Here is a 17,521-nt window from a genome sequence, read left to right as displayed (position 1 = left end):
CTTCTCGCCTCTTCCCGTCAACGAGACCCTGAAAAACCAGACAGATTAGTTGCCAGCTTACACCCCTTTGATCCCCTTCTTGGTCGACAACTATGTTACTATCCACCTTCGGCTTGCTGGCTGGCCTTCTGCCCGCAACAGCACTCCGCCGCGAGACGAAGCAAGAATATGCTGCAGCCTCAACTTCTGCATCCCTCGGCTTTGTCTTGACTGCACGATCGCTTTCTAGTCAGCCTGCTATCCAGCTCGGTGACGGACGCGTGCTGTTCAACGCAACGGGCCAACACGCCGTCTTCAAGTCTCAGCAGCAGCTTGGTGTCATTGAGTCTTCCGGACTGCCTTGTAATGCATTTGGTATGTATTGGAAGTCCACGTCCGTCGTAACATCTGCGACGGTGCCAATGGCTAACAACCATTGGGTACTTAGATGATGGAATATTCCGCTACTATGAGCAAGCAACCACAGCATCTCCAAAGTTCATTGTTGATGATGCCTCAAACACTTTGCTCCACCTGGGATCATCGGTGCTACAACTCTGCCCACAGCAAGACCATACGACCTACGGGATATACGTCAATCCCGTAGAGACGTATGGTGAATGTGTGGCGACAACCATTCAAGTCTCACACGAATTGCCGAGCGAGCTCGCTGATCGTGATGACGCGGCGCCATTATCCCGTCCGCTCTCGTTGCAGATCCAGACTGTGAGAGAGGACGTCACGGAGACTGTGACCATCGTTGAGACTAGCACCACCGATTGCCGTTCTATTACACCAGCAACATCAACGCCGGCTGATGTGCTATCGTCTCGCGAGTAGGTTTCTTCTTCCATTTCTGAGTTACCGTTTTGCATACAATACACCGCTAACTCTCATGGAGGCAGTACGGAGGATGATAGCCTCTTGGATGCTCGTGCACTGGTCCCACGGGCTCGCGGGGATCTGAATAGGAGTTGGAAGTCCATTCGGGACGGACCGGACAAAGCGAACTGGCTGGCTCAGGGCGCGACCAAAAAGTTCGACGTGGCCCCGGGCACGACGAAGTCGTTCGCCACGGACGAGTACTATGACTGTACCGTCTTTGCCGTCGTAACGGGCCAGGACATCCACATCGGCCACCTGACCGGCGAGCGGGGCAGAATTTGCCCGCTCGCGGACCCCGACCTGACGTCGGATATCCTCGTCGCCGAAATGGAGGAAAAGATAGACACTGGAAGCTTTAAAAAAGCGCGGCTCCTGCCGCAACGCGTACGTAGTCGTTACGGGAAACCAGGCGAACAACGAGGACACGGGCGTCCCCGTCCTCATGGACTTCTTCATCGACGACATGGATATCCCGTCGGAGAACGTACGCTACGTCCGCTACAGGCACAGCACGCCGCTGTCCGAGTTTGGCGACCCGTCTGACGAGTCGGCCCCGGTGCAGGGCCGGTCCTTGTTCCGGTGGGAGAGCGGCACCTGGAGCATCTTCCTTGGAAACGAAACGCCACGATTAAAGGTTAGTTTTGACCAAGAGAGTAGAGTGGCGGAGGGTATACCTGTGGAATGGGGCGAATCGACGGAAACTAGTGCTCTTGCGTAGGGTCGATGTTCGCAAAAAGGGCCCCGAAACCTTGATTAGACACCAGTGTAGTGAAGATAATTATCTGGATTGTGATCGTCTCCTAATGGGATGTACCTAGCGCATGCCAGGGTTTCCATGGTCTTTAAAGTTTCCTTTATATACCCTTTTGAGAATATGGCAGTTATTATGCGAGAAAATAGCGGCCTTAAAGTCAGGAGCTCATACACCAAGCGACCACTGGGCAAAGTTGAGCCCCTGAGACTCCTTGCGGGAGACGACCAACTAGACCAGCAGCCATAAAACGCATTCTGATTGTACAACAGAGTGTATATTGTGCTGGATCAACATCTACTCGGCCTTTCTCAAAGCCGCGTCCCCTCTACAGCATAAGCATCCACCCTATACCCAGGAAACTCGCGCGTCCCGACCCCGCGCGCAAACAGCACATCCAGCTCCGCAAACGTCCTTCCGCGCATCTCGGGCAGCCGAAAATACGTCCACAAAAAGAACAAGAACGCCATGCCGCCCCAGAAGAAGCCCGTCTTGCCCCGCCAGCCGCCCGCGGTCGGGTTCAGCATGTACGGGTTGACGACGTTGCAGACGACCTGGGCGGCGTAGTAGACGATGCGGCTGAGGCAGACGCTCTTGGTGCGCAGGCGCGTCGACGACGTCTCGCCGACGATGGCGTAGCAAATGGGGCCCACGGTCAGGTAGTACGCGAAGAGCCACAGCAGCATCATGGTGGCTTGGGCGTAGTTGCCCGCGGCCGAGTCCGGGATCGTGCCGACGCTGATGAAGCCCACGGTCATCAGGATGGCCGTCAGCAGGCCGAGGCCCCAGAGGTACAGCGTGCGCCGCCCGAAGTGCTGCATCAACCACCACGCGATGATGGTCCCCAGCGCCGCGAGGCCCAGGCCGCCGCACGACATCTGGAACGAGATGGTGCTCGGCAGCCCCGCCTGGACGAAGAAGTAGGTCGGGGTCCCGCCCATGGAGGAACCGCAGAACGGCTGCGCCGCGAAGGCCATGCAGACGATCTCGGTGCGGCGGAGGTCGACGCCGCGGAAGCAGTCGAGGTACGAGGTCCCCTCGTCGACGTGCTTCTCGAGCTCGTTGGTGTGGATCATCATGGCCACGGCTTCCCTCGCGCGCCCTGCCGAGCCGAGGCGGATGAGGCTCTTCTCGGCCAGGTCCGGGCGATTTATGCGTACGTAGTACCAGGGCGACTCGGGCGCGAACCAAAGGATAACGAATAAAGGGATTGGCCAAGCCCACTGGATGGCGAAGGGAATCCTGTACGCCCATTGCGTCGGGTTCTCGGAGAAGCCCGCCTGAACGCCAGCGGAGATGAGCTGGCCGAAAGCCCAGCACAAGTTCACGTAAACGGTGAGGTGGCCGCGCAGCGCCATGGGGCAGATCTCGGACGCGTAGGCGGGCGCCATGGTCGCGAAGACGCCCCAGGGGACGCCGCAGAGGAACTCGCCGACGAGCAGCATGGGCAGGCTGACGGCGAAGAAGGGGATGAAGATGAAGGCCGTGATGAGGCCGAGCGACGCGAGCAGGACCATGCGGTAGCCGAACTTGTGGGTGAAGTAGCCGTTGGCGAACGCGCCGGCCATGGTCCCGACGCTGACGGCGTTGGACAGGCCGCACTGCCACGCGGCCGTGATCTGGGGCTTGCCGGTGCCGGGGTCGTACGTGCCGAAGTGCTCGGAGAAGGCCGGCTGCGCGAAGAAGGAGCTCATGAGGACGATGTCGTAGCCCTCCATGATGATGGACGTCGAGAGCAGGACCGACCACATCACGGCCCTGGGGTACTGTCGTAATGCATCGCGGAGTGTCAGACTGTGTTCATCGCTGTTGGCCTGCTTGGCCAGGTCCAGTGTCTTCTCCGGCGAGGAGAAACTACGTGGCGCATTTTCGAGCTCATCGGCCGTTTCTGCGCTAGGAGGCTTTTCGGTCGTCATATTAGCATCCTTGACGAACTGTCCGGTTTACACCACGCGAGTGGCATGATGTGAGGGGGGCGATCCGAAATGGTTTTAAAAGACCAATTACTTATGCGACTGACAAGAATGTCGGGATACTCGCTAATACGGATTTCGACCTCGGCATACCAATCCTTTGATTGCCAGGATCTTGATCCAGGTTACATCGCAACGGCCAGGCTCATGGGTTCAGAGACTCACCATCTCAGATTGGCGGAAATAAGGGGCTAATACCCCGCCGGGATGCTCATAGTGGGTGAGAGTGATACCCCATGGGGGATTGACATGGGCTGACTCTGGGGTTGACATATACCGAGAGCTGCATACCCCACCTGACAAGTGACCCATGTTGCATTGCAAAACGAGGTGCTCCCTCATACTCCGCATACAAGTCGGCAAGACTGTGTTGCGACATGATGCAGAATACCCAAGGCGACACTGTAGAATCGTGATCTGCAGTGCATCAGTTTCGGGGGTCTTGAAAGCCGAATTAGCATGATTCCATTGAGTATCGGACGAGTCCACTGGCAACTAGACAGAGAGCCCCAGGGCCTTTCTATGTTGGGTTTGGCGACGGCTCCTGGATGTCTTCACTCATGGGCGTCGCCGAGAGAGTTGACGCGAAGGAACTCTGCTAGATCTCGCAGCATATCATTTGAGTACCAGTGCCCAAGGTCTCCGTATTCCTTCCACGTCACTTGGAGTCCCAATTGGCTGAGGATTTCCCTGGCCATCCTGCCCAAGACAACATTGACCTTGTCATCCAGGATGCCATGTCCAAGGAATACGGGAGTCATGTCTGGTGCATTGTCCGTTCGTACAGTACGATCAGCGCAGCTTAGGTCGATCTGTTCACTCAGCCAAGTTACTGCTTCGTCGATTGGCCGCTTCGGAGAGAGTGCCTCGTCTTTGTCGTCACGCTGAAATGGGTCGAAGGGATCGTCCTCTTTTTCTGTTCCCGACTGGATGAGGTTACTCAACCGATAGGCGTACGGGAACCACCCAGCCATACCCACGAAAGCGCCCAGAGGGTCGCCATCCCAGAGCAGCAGCGCCACCAGGGACGCGGCGCAGCTCCTGGCTTAGACCGCCGAAGACGACGTTCTTGGCACCCCCGGCACCAGCTCAATCTCGTCCCGCAGGAGCTGATGCAGGTACGCGGTGGTCTCGCGGAGTCCCTCATTTTGTAGTTCCTCGCGTTCTATGTCGGGCGGCTTCAGGTCCCAGCTGTCAAACCACTGAGGCGTGTGTTTCCGCTTGTAGAGGGTGGCCCGACGCCGGGGAGCAGACGGGAAGACGAAGCGGGCATGTGGAAAGGCGGTTGCGAGTGATTGGATACCGAGGGGAGGCCTTTCTGTTGACGGATGTGCCAATGATGGTGGTTTGGCAGAAAGGGGCGTGTCTAAAAGGGGCGGCCCGAATTTGTCGGCCGACGAGCCGCGCCCATGTAAGATGATGAAGGTTTGTTTGTGGGGCAGCGACAGTGGAGGAACGATCGGTGGCTCTGGATAATCCATTTGTGTAGGCTCTTAAAACAGATAGAAAATGCATCTTAGGGCCTTGCAAGCTGAGAAGTTTATTGTATGTCTACACATCTCTGAAGGTGGCTGACGATGCATCTCAATATGCCGGTTCGAAGTGGAGTGGTGATGCGCTGGAGGAGGACCGACAGAGCAGTACTGGAGGGGTGTCAGCCAGTGTGGTCCACTAAATTTAGGCGACTTTCCCCGCACTAACCCCCAATCCAACGGCCACTGGGTTAACAGCACATGTAGGTCTATGTTCCCACTAATTGATCTTCAAGGCAGCTGTAGTTGACCAGAGAGGTGGGATACGGTGATCAATCCAGTCCAGTACTTACTTTTCGCAGCGACACTTCAGTTGACAAGTAAATACTACTATCAAACAATGCAGATACTGGTAGTTGCTCTAGTGGTCAGTTATCACACGGCACAATTATTCCACGGGAACATGTGACTGCCAGCAGCCCAGCAAGGTAAATATATATGACTGGGGACAGACCGTCTTGTGATGAACAACTGTGAAAGAATCTAGCATTCCATTACAGCGGGTTGGTCCCCATTGGGGACTCGGGGAGCCACGTACGGCTTTCGGGAGCGTATCCTCCTCGACGGTGTCCTGTCGAGAGGTATCGTCATACTCTTCCTGTTTCCAACGCTGGCGGAGGAGGTGCGAATGTTGTGAGCACCCAAATCATGGCCGCGCTCTCCAGCGAGGATGGCATCGATAAAGTCGACGAGGTTACCAGCGGGCGTCGATAACCACCATCAAATAGCTGCTAGGTCGCTGTAGCTTAGGTTGGTAGGAGTAGTTACACCAGGAAGTTGGCGAGCCCGATGGTCTCTGCCGAGATTCGTGTTGATCGTTCGGGAGCATCGGTAGCTCCAGAAGCACCACCAGTAGGAGCGGTCCAGCGGTGGCAGCAGTGGCGGTATCCTTACTACCGTCGGCGCCTCCGCCAATAGAGCCGCAACCGTCGCCATCGACAAAGCTTCCGGCACCGGAGTCAAAAGAACCACTGGAAGGCACCAACTTGGGGGCACATCCCCATCAGAGCAGCTAGGCTATAGTTACGCTGCCTGAACTGTTGTGATAGCTGCAGAGGGGCGCGTTAGTCCACGTCCAATGGGCGTTCTAGATGAACGAATGTCAGTTCGCCGTCCAGTTCGAGCGTTTCCAGCGATGGAAGCTCTGTCGATACTGGGCCGCCTATGACCGTCGATTACTCAGCGCTGTTGGTCGCGTCAGGCGTGGTTTGTTATGGTGCGCGCCTATCTCGGCCTGCATCCCTCGTGGCCCGTCGCTCAGTCGTCTCGGCCTTTCTTAGTTCATGTAGTGTTGTATGCCCGTAGAGCCAGGTTGGTCGGGGAGGCAGCACTAGGGTTTTCGGACAGTGCACACGACTTGATGCACTTTAAAGACAAACACAGACCGAGATGGCCTGATGATTCTGGTATTCGTCCTATGTGTCCTCTGTCCTGTGATAGGGGCCTCGAGGATCGCTTGCTGCAAGTGACACCCCTAAATGGCTTCTCATTGGTATGGCGACCTCTGAGAGGACGCGAAATTTGTTTCAGTCCCGCGAACGTCCTTTCGCACTCGCGGCATGCGAATGAAATAGAAAGTGGCAATTACACTGCCGAGGCTGCCGGGTCATGCGTGGTCTGCGACCTCGCTTGGTCTTCATGATGTGCCAGTCTGGTCAGCCAGAATACCTAAAAGAAGATCGCGCAGTGGCAGCAATGAGGCACTGAAGTCCGGGTCGAATAAGGCTCAGCTAATGCTGATCGTTGACTCCAACTGCACGATGCGATTGGATGAGTAGACAACTTCTTACGACGCCAATTGCAATGTATGCACACAGATTATATCGTTCAGTCTTTTTGTCAAGCTGGACTTCCGGTGATATTTTGTTGGACCTCAAGCTGCAACGCGCTTTTCCTCAAGCCACTCAGGCGGGCGGGCTCGTTCTTTCCCCGCGCCACAGCGAGGTGGGTGTTGGTGGGTATGGCCCGGACGGCACGGACTAATGGGGAATGGGGCCTTGATTTTGAGCTTCAATTTTCAAGCATCAATCTGCCTGATTGCGCGTGCGAGCTCGACCATAGACCAGATTGATGCCGAGGGCTTTCCAATCAGCAACTCCTCCAGTCAATTGCTGCTTCTTTCCACCATCGTATCTGCCGTGGAAAGGCTGGGGTGAGATGACGTATCCTGGGCTGCCGGATTCCAGCAAGCGCGGTGAGTGCCTGCACGCATGCACATCCATCTCCCGTCCGTCCGCCCCCAGGCAGAAGAACGTTTCGACTGATCCTAATCGCATAGACAAACGATAGCCTTGCCCCCAGCGTTCAGAGCCGCTTTCAAGAGCCTCGTTCTGATCATCCAGAGACATGTCTGACAGTGAACGTACGGGCGCAACCTTTGCTCTTTGTCATCCCGAGGTTGCGCCTTCCCAGTCACATGACGAGCATGCCTGGCGGTAGGTCAACAACATATCTGTGGTATCGGCTTCCCGTCGCTAAGTTAAGTATAGGCACATTTCCCCTGGTGTCGATGGCGGCCATGCACGCCTGAGCGCCTCTTCTAGGGCAGTGGGGGTCTACGCCTGCCCAGAGTGCGGCGAGAAGTTGACACGCCTGGACTCCATGGCCCGCCATCGCAGGTCAAGGCATCGTATCGGTAGACAGTATTATTGTCGCCACCCTCAATGTAAAGGCAAGAGCCGAAGTTTCGGCCGCTTTGACAACTTCAAGAGGCACATGGAGACTTCCCATTCAATCCTGGTGTCGCCTGGCAGTGCCAATGACGAAGATGGCGATGACGACGCCAGCCGCGAGGGCGCGCAGCACTCATGTCCTCTTCCGCCCCTATCAAGCAATCCCCTGCCAGCCACTCGGCCGAGCACGGATGGTCAGTTATACCTGATGCCGGCACCAGTCAGCCAGCAATCGGCGCTACGCCAGCCGAAGGCAACACCGGCCAATAACGGCAAATCGTCCACTGGCAAACCTAACATCCTGCCGGACCTTCGGTGTACGGACCGAGAAGACCTTGAGTCTCTTGAAAAGCACGAGCTCATCCGCAGGCTTCGCTCAAAGCTTATGGAATGTGAGCAGCTTCAACACCAATGCCATGTTTTGACTCTCGAGAGGGATGAGTACGCCGAGGCTTACAGGATTTCGGAGGACAGTCGGCAGCAGCCTAGGGAACTGGACTGAAGTCGCCCGCCGATTTTTCCTGCTCGTTCGCGTTGGCGAGTCCAGCCATGATGTCCAGGCACACATCCCACGGGACGTGCTTGCTTGATTCCCAGACTCCTATGAGCGGATTTTGACCCATGTCAAACATTTATCCGCAGGGTATTTACGCCACTTGCTGGTGGGTTGTTCCCTACCGAAGGAGTCAGCAATTTCGAAGCGATGCAAGTTATTGATCGCTAGGTGGCTATGGTGCAGTCCACACGGGCCCCTGCATTGCCGTAACTTCGGGAAGCTTTGCCCGTAGTTGAAAAGGATGGACCAGCAATGGACCAGCAACATGTTAGCATAGGGACCAGACCCTACGTTCGTTCATGACACCAATGGGCATTAGCCCCGACACTCACTGATCCGGGGCAATATACCTCTACTCCATGAGGAAAGCAAGCCACTAAGATGATACGGCAAATACGGCAATGCCATCTTGAGGTTGGATGTCTGATAACTGCTATGCGGCCGCAAGCAATTGTATCGACGAATGCGTATAGATGGATATCGGGTCTCGGCTCTGCCAAGTAACTCATGCCATTCGGGTAGTTTACATCATACGACTCAGTTGTCCGCCATACCCCAACAAACAGAGAAAGTGTGTGAAGTTGCATGGAATCCGAGAATACAAGCGACCGCCGCAACGGGCCATCGTTATCGCGTGCGCAGACAGGCGGTTTTGCAGTACTGTCTTTGGTTATTGTCCACTGCCCCATCTTCACAACGCAAAGCAAGGTACAGGCCCCCACAGGGGTCTTAAGGTTACTGTTTTCTTTTCAATCTGGCCCCCCACGGACGAACGGTAACCTACCACCTACCAAGCGAAACGCTGTGGAGCTTCCACCAAGAAGAAAATTCGGCCATCAATTGGATGGAATGTCCGAATCTTTCTGTTTTCTCCTCTCGACTCATCAATGGCCACTGACTCAATCCGCGTACTGACTTTGGAGAGCTGCACGGCGGATCCCAGAAATCCAGGTTGGGTCACAGCACACAACGGCCTAGAGTCTGGACCCAGTGCTGTCAAATTTGCATTTTTGCGGGACCACTGACTGAGATTATCTTACGCACGAGCTTCTTGGCGGTTATGGAATCCCAACCGGTCCGGGCCCCCTTGTTTGTTTGAAGGGGCTCAGCCGCCCAGACGCACGGGAGAAGTTATCGGGGAATAAGCGCCGGGGGTAGGTACCGGGGAAACGTCAGGGAACAATCGTACGATATCTGGTAAAGAAGGCGAACTGGTTCGTCGCAGGTCACAGCCCTACGGCCCAGTGGGTTGTCTTCCATCACACAACCAGAAGGGAAGGGTGCACGTTATGTCAACTCAGCCCTTTATCTAGCTAAGGCTCAACTCAACACTGATCGATCTACTACCGCTCGATCCAGCGCTGCTCAATCTGATCTCATTCAATCAACTCCTACTTCACTCGGTCCTGTTCTACCAGCACTGCTTTTAACGGACTGTTTCTCAAATCCATAGAAGTCCTGCTAGCGGGTATGCCACCGATGGACTGGCGCTACGACTCGCAAGGATGCGACTTTGGGGCTAGTCGAGATTGGGTGACTGGTCCAGAACCGTCATCGAGAAGGACATTGACTAAGTCGCCAAATGACACAGCTTGAAGAAACCCTACCAAGGCCCGGATATGTGGATATAGCAATAAGACGGCGTGCTGCTACGATATGCTACAGAGCTAGATCGAGCTGCTAGTCTCACTAGCCGTTGGCATCTGAGTTCCCATTCCCCCGACCTGGCCTACTTGTACCCTTAACCCAGAGGGGGGAGAAAACCGCTACACAGCAGCGCAGGCACCCTTCGAAGGCAATGCTACCTAAGTCTACAGCGATAGCCGGCTTGGCAAGGAGGTATTGTCCCTGTTTTTCCACGTTATCGGCACGTTTCCAAGACGCGGCTTGGCAATCCGTTGCTACCTAGCCACGCTACTCATGGCAGGTCTTTTCAGCTTATTTCGCAACGAAGAGGGTTTAGTCGTGACACATTGACCGAATTCCCGGTACTAGCAGTCTTTCCATTGATCGAGGAAGCAATTATTGTGAAGGGGTGGGGAGGTGAAGTGAGGATAGAGGCGGGGATACTCGGCAGCTGGACTTGCGGAGGTGAGTAAGCTGTCATCATAGGCACCCGAGGATAAGCCTCTACGATGGGATCGCAAGACCTTGGGGCTTACTGTTCCTCTCCTCCCCTTGCCAGTGCGGAGGGTCGCCTGGGTTGCAACTAGTCAGCATCTCGGTAGGAAAATTTCCTGCATCTGGCAACCCACAGGATCTGGTTCCCTCCAGCAGGTAAACAATGGATACTTGCTTCGTGTGACCCTCTCGCCCCTGGGGGATCTACCGCCCTAGTCTTCCCCCGACATGCTAGGGCTAGTCAGGAGTGCCATTGACCAGATCATGGCCAGCACCCGGCATCCCGGGCCAGCCAAGCCCCTATACGATCTCCACTTAGCGTGCTATATCCTCGCTCCGCCGCTTTCATTGGACGAGACTTCCTACCAGCTAGATCCTGCAGTTAGTATAGTATCACGCAAGTGTTCCTACTACCAGCAGCGCCGCCTGGGTCATCACAATATCATAAACGACTAAACATGGTCCGAAACCAGGGATCCTCCTTACATCCACCTCGTGGGCAACCAACGAGTCAGCAAGCCACAAGGCCCGTAACGCCTCTGCCATTCCGTATAAGGAATGTCTCCGATCTGATCCTCGAGGGGAGCAGCTATCACCATTTTTACTCCCGTTCGACGGACACCACGCTCTCTTCTAATAAGTACCGCTCTCTCACTTTTGCCTTTCTTTTCCGGACCCCTTTTCCCTTGGTTTCTTCCTTCATTCCTTTACGCATGCATACACACGCCTCCGACTCCTCGAATCCTCGCGCCTCTCTCTCTCTCTCTCTTTTCAATAACGAACCCATAGAGTCCGGCGCCGACAGGACAGGCGAGCGTGACCAGTCACAATGGGAGGTTTCCTCGTTCCCGACACCTATGTGGTGCAAGCGCCCGGCACCACCGACATGAACGTCGCCTCCATCATCTGGGGCATCTCCCTCGCGGCGGGCGTGTTCACGGCCTCCAAGGCCCGGAAGCAGACGTGGGGCGTGTACAAACGAACGGGCGGGTTCAGCTCCTACATCATCATGGTCTGGCTCAGCTGGCTCGCAAGCAGCATCATCGGCGTCGTTAGTTGGCTGTACCTTTGGGGCACTATAGAAACCTCGTAAGCATACCAGCCTTTGATAGCTCCGTCAAACGCTTGTTGTCACTTTTCAAGATTGCTAACGTGGCGAAACTTATCCCGCTCCTCCCTCAGATTCTGGCTATTCTTCTTCCTCCTCGTTGCCTGGGTCTTCCAGGTGCAGTGCATCATCCAGATCATCATCAACCGTATCGCTCTTCTCATGCGGGATCGCAAGATCATAAACCGCATGATTTGGAGTTGCGCCCTTGGCTTGGGCGTCGTCAACATCAGCGTCTTTTGCATCTGGATCCCGGCGCGGCTGCAGATCTCGCCCACGTTCGTACACATCAATGAAATCTGGGACCGCGTCGAGAAGTGTATCTTCTGCCTCATGGACGTCGCCCTCAACATTTACTTTGTCTACCTGGTCCGGTCGCGTCTCATCTCCAACGGCCTCACCAAGTACAATCGGCTCTTCAAGTTCAACCTCTTCATGATCTTTGTTTCCATGTCTCTGGATGTACGTTTCGACTTGACTTACTCTGCCTCGTTACTTATTCGCTAATACAAGCCTCCCCCAAACAGATTGTCCTCATCGGCGTCATGTCTCTGGGACAGGGTTTCATCTACGTGCAGTTCCACCCGCTCGTGTACATCCTCAAGCTGCACATCGAGCTCAACATGGCCGACCTGATCGCCAAGATCGTCAAGTCGGAGAACAACGGCAGCTCGTACCCGTCAAGCGGCAACAAGCAGAGCGGCAGTAAGTCGGGCGGCGTCCGCGGCACCACCAACGTCGGCGCCAAAAACGACAGCAACCCCGGCGACCCACGCGGCTTCCGCATGGCCACCCTCATCACGGCGAACCGCGACTTCGACAACAACCACCCCAGCAGCAGCAACGGCGGCGGCGCCAGGGCCATGGCGGGCATCCAGAAGACCACCGAGGTGCATCACGTCATCGACGAGGACAACGAGAGCCGGACGAGCTCGACCACGGAGCTGCAGAAGGACTACGCCATTGTTTAAATAAAGAAGAAGGGTCATTCCACGATATGTGTCCTCTTCATTGTATAGTAAAGCCCGAGTCATTTCGGTCCATCCTAGGGCAAGTCCCTATGAGGATATGTAAAAACGGAGAACAGAAACAGAAAGGTCTTGTGCGATCTTAGCCCTAATATCGCTCTCTCAGCGGGATGTCTGACCCACATTGACTGGTGTGTAATGATAATACTTAATCAAAGGCCATCTTGTCTGAAGTTGCTTCGTAGATCAGTGATATCTCCTACTTGAGTAGTGGAGGAGGTACGAAGACATTAGATAATAAGAGTAGGTTATATTATACGCAGTCTAACCGATCATGGAATGGAAGTAATGGGAATCATTCAGACATTATCACTCAACGGAATTTAGCCAGCCTGAGTTGCTCGTTCAGGTCACTGCCAGTTATATGATGACCGCGGAAGAAGCATACCTGGTAGAAACTGCAACCGCTCCAACCTCGATATAAACTACGTGTAAGTACTAAAACTTTTCATCATAACAAACTTGATTTTAAACTGTTGCTAGGTCTAATTATCGTCCGTCTTGGAACAACTTTACTCAATGCGGTCACACTTTTTGTAAAGTAACATCTCCGTATTGCAAAAAGCAAGGAGATACTCGAGGTATTGTGTAGAACCTGCTTCCACAATCGTTTTAGATCATGGCGATATTGCCACCGGTTCTGATATCCTGGGTGGCGAAAATGGTCGTGGTGCGCTTGAAATATGTGACCTACCCCTATTCGACTTCGGAAGTGACAAATATGCGCGGCTCGTATATATTTTCCCACCCATGTCGTCGTACCGATCACTGGATCCACATCAATTGGTACGAATGACGTTTGGCACTCAAATTCTCGACACATAGTTTCCTTGTTACGGACTTTTTACTCTGCTAGAGGCTTGGCTTTAGTTTTGATCACGGCTGCGGTCGAAACAAGGTTGATTAAAGAAAAGCTCCCCATATCGCCTTGCCTTTAGCTCGGTACAGCCCCTCCGTATAGAACTAAAATGAGCCTCATCTCGCTTATACAGACTACTAAGACGTCTTGACCAGGTCTTCCCAGTAGTCCTCACGCGCCCGGAAGACGAGATTGGGCCCGTTATGGTCCGCCATGAAGCTATCATGGAGTTGGTATTCGTCTGGTCGATCTCTTTCCAGCCGCTGCTCCCTTACGCCCACTGCCCACGTCAGCCGCCGCGCCGGGTGCCTTCTCGAAGTCGAAATACCAGAGCGTCTTGGTCACCGTTGGGCTCATCTCGGAGTAGGCCAAGGCCTTGCCCGCGCAACCGCGGTCTCCCAGGCTGAACGGGATGAAGGCGCGCCGCATGATAGCTCTAGCCTCCTTTGCCTTGGGGTCCTCCTCTTCCACGGCCTCGTCCAGCCATCGCTGGGCCCGGAAGGAGAATGGCTCGGGGAAGTACTCCGGGTTGTGCATCAGGCTATACGTCCCCACCCCAGCCAGGGTCCCGGGCGGGATGATGTCACCATCCACGACAAGTGGCTCCGGGGACAGGGGATCCTTCTCACGCCACATGACCCTGGGCGTCGGAGGGCAGATACGTAGCGTTTCGTCGATGACGGCGCGGAGGTACTTGCAGCTAGCGAGCAGGGGACCCTGTCGGATATCGCTACCCGAGGAGAACGTCGTCCGGATCTCGTTGGCAAGTCGGGCGTAGACGGCGGAGTAGCGCGAGAGGTAGACGACGGGGTTGAGGCCCGCGAAGGCGCGGGGGATCAGGCGCAGGGCTTCGTCGGTCTGGGTCGCGAGGGCGTGGCCGAAGGCGAGGTGGCCGATGATGTCGGTGGCGAGGTACTTGCAGCGGGGCGTCATGTCGACTGCTTGTTGTTGTTTGGGGGGTTGGTTTCGGCCAGGGTGGCAGGAGCGCATCGAGCGCTCGGAGATGGCTTGGCCTACGGCTCGGCGCCGGCGGCGGTGGTCCGGCTTGTCTAGCGCGGTGAAGACGCTAGGGGTGACGCCACGGAAGCGTGTGAAGGCATAGATCGGGGCCTTTGCGATGCGAGGGCTCAGGTATATATCTGGTCATGTGTAAGTAGTAGGTAGTAGGTATGCTCAGTGTTTCGATGAGAACCATCAGAAACGGGATGCACCATGTAATTAAAGACCAAGGTTTCCACAGAGTGAAAAATGAAACCTACCCTGGACGGCTGATATGGTGTTGAAAACCAAGCGGTTTGGGGCTGGCCGGACGACGGGGCCTGTTTGTTGAATGGAGGTCAGGCTAGTATACAAAATCGACGCACAGAATATCGCTGTTTGACCGGGTCGTAATCTTACCATACTTGAGGTGATCTCGGTATGTCATGAAATGAACATCTCCTTTTATTGCGTGCCAGCCGGCATATCCATTCGTGAGCCGGCCAGCAAAGGACCCGGATACGCTCTCAAGGGGTGGATGACGAGGCGGTTGCATAAAACGGCAGCAAGCTATGATGCAATAAACACTGGCGGTTAGCTACTACGAATGTAGTTCTGGACACGGTAATGTCATACCAATGCGATAATGAAGCACAGAATATACTGGAATATCGTATCCATGGCATTTCTCTGTGTGAAGGTTAGGTTGGATATCTTGGAAGTTTGAAGAAGCACAGAACATTTCCGAGGTGCCATTTAGCTGGGAATGTGACGTGCTGATGCAAGGGGTTATGTTGGCTGGGCCGACAGTTGGGGTTGGTTGTGCCGGGTTACCATTTATTCGGGTCCAGGGGTATAATACGACATGGTAATCCAGTGGGTTTGCCGCAACGGAGCAATTTGTCTGGGTTTCTCTTGGTCTTCACTATTTTTTGTCATTATTCAAGCCGCTCTTCGCCATGGTGCATCCTCACGTCCAACCTACCTCGGTTTCCGAAAAGAAAAGCGATAACAACAACCTCATACATGGTAGCCAAAGGAACGAAAATGATGTACCCGTACCGCTCGTCGGCGACGCTCTTGAGGAGTCCGACGGAGCAGTAGATGCAAGCAACCATAGTTTCCTGGCTACTTCTAGTCATTTGCATGGTCTTCGTCTCTTCCTGGTGACCATCCTGAACGCTGTTATGTTATTCCTGGTATAGGTCGAGATCTTCATCGTGACCACGTCCATTGTGGCTATCACCGGGGAATTGGGCGACTTCGATGCGGCGAGCTGGATCCTGGCCAGTTATTTCTTTGGATACGTTAGTATGTATTGAGTCCTTTTGGTGTTTGCTGACTTACCCCTTAAATGGCGTTTTCTCCGGACTCTGCTAATGCCGTATCAATGCTAGGTTTCGTTGTCATCGTAGCTAAGATGAGAGACATCTTTGGTCGAAAGCCGGTCTACGTATTGTCCATCCTGATGTTTACCATCTCCTCGGGCGGCTGTGCAGCGGCCAAGACCATGCCACATCTATAAGTGCTCGATATCTTAATCCCAAGTCTCTGCTTGATAGTCTCTCGATAGCACCTGTACGACTGACATTCACGGACATAAGCATCATCCTGCGTGCCTTTCAGGGTGTTGGTGGCGGTGGCAGTTGCGCACTCGCTACCATTGCAGCCATTGAGATCGTACCCCCTGAGGGATACCGTACTCAAATGACATACATGGGCATTGCCGTCATGCTCGCCCTGATCTTGGGCCCCATAGCCGGAGGGGGGATCAGCTCCGTCACGACGTGGAGATGGATATTCCTGCTCAACGTGCCAATCGGCGTCGTGGGTCTCGTATTGGCCGTCGTGGGCATCCCTGCCGGGTTCCCACATCACCACAGCAAGAAATTGGGAAGCGATAAACCGACAGCAGTGTCGCAGCAACGCGCCCGACCGCTCGACAGGTTGGATCTGCCTGGCTGCTTACTGCTTCTAATGGCTACCATGTCCATCGTCGCCGCCTTCCAAGAAGCTGGGTCCCGGTTTTCGTGGGGCTCTGCTTACTTCATTACTCTACTGGTTGTCTCTGTTCTGCTATGGCTCGCGCTTGTGGCCTGGGAACGGCGCGTGACGATTGCAAATGCCGCTCGTGAGCCCGTTCTGCCCTGGCGATTCCTCAAAAGCCGCTTCATGGTTGGAACACTGCTGTGAGTAAATTCGCCTTTTGATGGGAGGCAAGGGTTTTAAAGTGTACCTATAAGAGCTGAAACACGTAACCCAGTGGCATCATCCCCCAAGGCGGACCCTTGACGGTAACGAATCTGCAGATTCCTCAGAGATTCCAATTGGTGGGAGGATACTCGAGTCTTGATGCCGGCGTGCGCCTCATACCATTTGGCGTTGGACTTTCAGCCGGGACGATACTCAGTGCCAATGTGGCTAAGAGATCCAAGGTGCCAACGATCTATACTGTCATGGTTGGAGCTTTACTGCAGATTTTGGGCTATGCGCTTCTCGCCACTGGCGGGTCATATATCGACATCCCTCCCGGCGTGTATGGTTATCAAGTCATTGCTGGCCTGGGATGCGGTATCAGCTTCCAGACACTCATTTTAAACATCCCCCATGTGGCCGAAAAACGTGATCACGGTAAGTGACTACCTGGTCGCCTCAATCTACTTAAGAATCTGGATGTGGCTGACTCTTACCGGTGAAGCCGTGGGGATGGGAGCGGCAAATCAGTTTCGCGCCATAGGCAGCACCCTCATGGTGGCGGTGACCACGGCGCTCTTCAACGGATTTGTGTTTCCGCGGCTGTCGGAGCTTGGAATCTCAGACCCAAATCGCGTCATCGAAACATACAGCCATGGCGGGACAGTAGGGATAGCAGAGGACGTGTGGAATGATGCAAGAGGGATCCTGCCGCAGGGCTACAATCGTCAGATGTATGCTCTGGTCGCCTGCGGGGTGGCCCAAGTTGCTGTCGCACTGCTACTCTGGGAGAAGCACCCGGCTACAACGCCTGTTGAAGGGACGTCGTGATAGACATCTAAGAGATTAGGTGTCGACAGAATAGCTGGTGGTGATTGGTAGTCAA

At 54.6% G+C, this 17,521-nt stretch overlaps 8 protein-coding genes across 8 annotated transcripts; 4 read left to right on the top strand and 4 right to left on the bottom strand.

The window, feature by feature from the left end:
• Window positions 1–92: 92 nt before the first annotated feature.
• PG986_009749 (uncharacterized protein) lies at window positions 93–1,582 on the top strand (the record flags this gene model as incomplete). The annotated part of the gene is made up of 4 exons (XM_066845971.1): window positions 93–354; window positions 467–815; window positions 885–1,182; window positions 1,229–1,582. 4 exons carry the CDS (start codon window positions 93–95, stop codon window positions 1,580–1,582), a joined length of 1,263 nt encoding a protein of 420 aa, XP_066698369.1.
• Window positions 1,583–1,926: 344 nt separating this feature from the next.
• On the bottom strand, window positions 1,927–3,531 carry PG986_009748 (maltose permease (MalP); the record flags this gene model as incomplete). The annotated part of the gene is made up of 1 exon (XM_066845970.1): window positions 1,927–3,531. The coding sequence occupies one exon, from the start codon at window positions 3,529–3,531 to the stop codon at window positions 1,927–1,929; it is 1,605 nt and encodes a 534-aa protein (XP_066698368.1).
• A 611-nt stretch (window positions 3,532–4,142) lies between these two features.
• Window positions 4,143–4,562, bottom strand: PG986_009747 (uncharacterized protein; the record flags this gene model as incomplete). The annotated part of the gene is made up of 1 exon (XM_066845969.1): window positions 4,143–4,562. The coding sequence occupies one exon, from the start codon at window positions 4,560–4,562 to the stop codon at window positions 4,143–4,145; it is 420 nt and encodes a 139-aa protein (XP_066698367.1).
• Window positions 4,563–4,634: 72 nt separating this feature from the next.
• PG986_009746 (Acyl-protein thioesterase 1) lies at window positions 4,635–5,069 on the bottom strand (the record flags this gene model as incomplete). Its single annotated transcript, XM_066845968.1, has 1 exon — window positions 4,635–5,069. The coding sequence occupies one exon, from the start codon at window positions 5,067–5,069 to the stop codon at window positions 4,635–4,637; it is 435 nt and encodes a 144-aa protein (XP_066698366.1).
• Window positions 5,070–7,466: 2,397 nt separating this feature from the next.
• On the top strand, window positions 7,467–8,294 carry PG986_009745 (uncharacterized protein; the record flags this gene model as incomplete). The annotated part of the gene is made up of 2 exons (XM_066845967.1): window positions 7,467–7,555; window positions 7,610–8,294. The coding sequence occupies 2 exons, from the start codon at window positions 7,467–7,469 to the stop codon at window positions 8,292–8,294; spliced, it is 774 nt and encodes a 257-aa protein (XP_066698365.1).
• A 3,004-nt stretch (window positions 8,295–11,298) lies between these two features.
• Window positions 11,299–12,548, top strand: PG986_009744 (uncharacterized protein; the record flags this gene model as incomplete). The annotated part of the gene is made up of 3 exons (XM_066845966.1): window positions 11,299–11,558; window positions 11,652–12,039; window positions 12,105–12,548. 3 exons carry the CDS (start codon window positions 11,299–11,301, stop codon window positions 12,546–12,548), a joined length of 1,092 nt encoding a protein of 363 aa, XP_066698364.1.
• Window positions 12,549–13,601: 1,053 nt separating this feature from the next.
• On the bottom strand, window positions 13,602–14,397 carry PG986_009743 (uncharacterized protein; the record flags this gene model as incomplete). Its single annotated transcript, XM_066845965.1, has 2 exons — window positions 13,602–13,683; window positions 13,793–14,397. The coding sequence occupies 2 exons, from the start codon at window positions 14,395–14,397 to the stop codon at window positions 13,602–13,604; spliced, it is 687 nt and encodes a 228-aa protein (XP_066698363.1).
• A 1,004-nt stretch (window positions 14,398–15,401) lies between these two features.
• Window positions 15,402–17,466, top strand: PG986_009742 (uncharacterized protein; the record flags this gene model as incomplete). The annotated part of the gene is made up of 5 exons (XM_066845964.1): window positions 15,402–15,608; window positions 15,648–15,753; window positions 15,887–16,631; window positions 16,706–17,073; window positions 17,141–17,466. The coding sequence occupies 5 exons, from the start codon at window positions 15,402–15,404 to the stop codon at window positions 17,464–17,466; spliced, it is 1,752 nt and encodes a 583-aa protein (XP_066698362.1).
• Between the last annotated feature and the right edge of the window lie 55 nt (window positions 17,467–17,521).

Source organism: Apiospora aurea, assembly GCF_038362705.1.
Source record: "Apiospora aurea strain CBS 24483 chromosome Unknown utg000006l_segment0_segment0, whole genome shotgun sequence".
NCBI classification, from domain to species: domain Eukaryota; kingdom Fungi; phylum Ascomycota; class Sordariomycetes; order Amphisphaeriales; family Apiosporaceae; genus Apiospora; species Apiospora aurea.
Note: the sequence above shows the minus strand (reverse complement) of the source record. Positions and strands in the feature narration are given on the sequence as shown.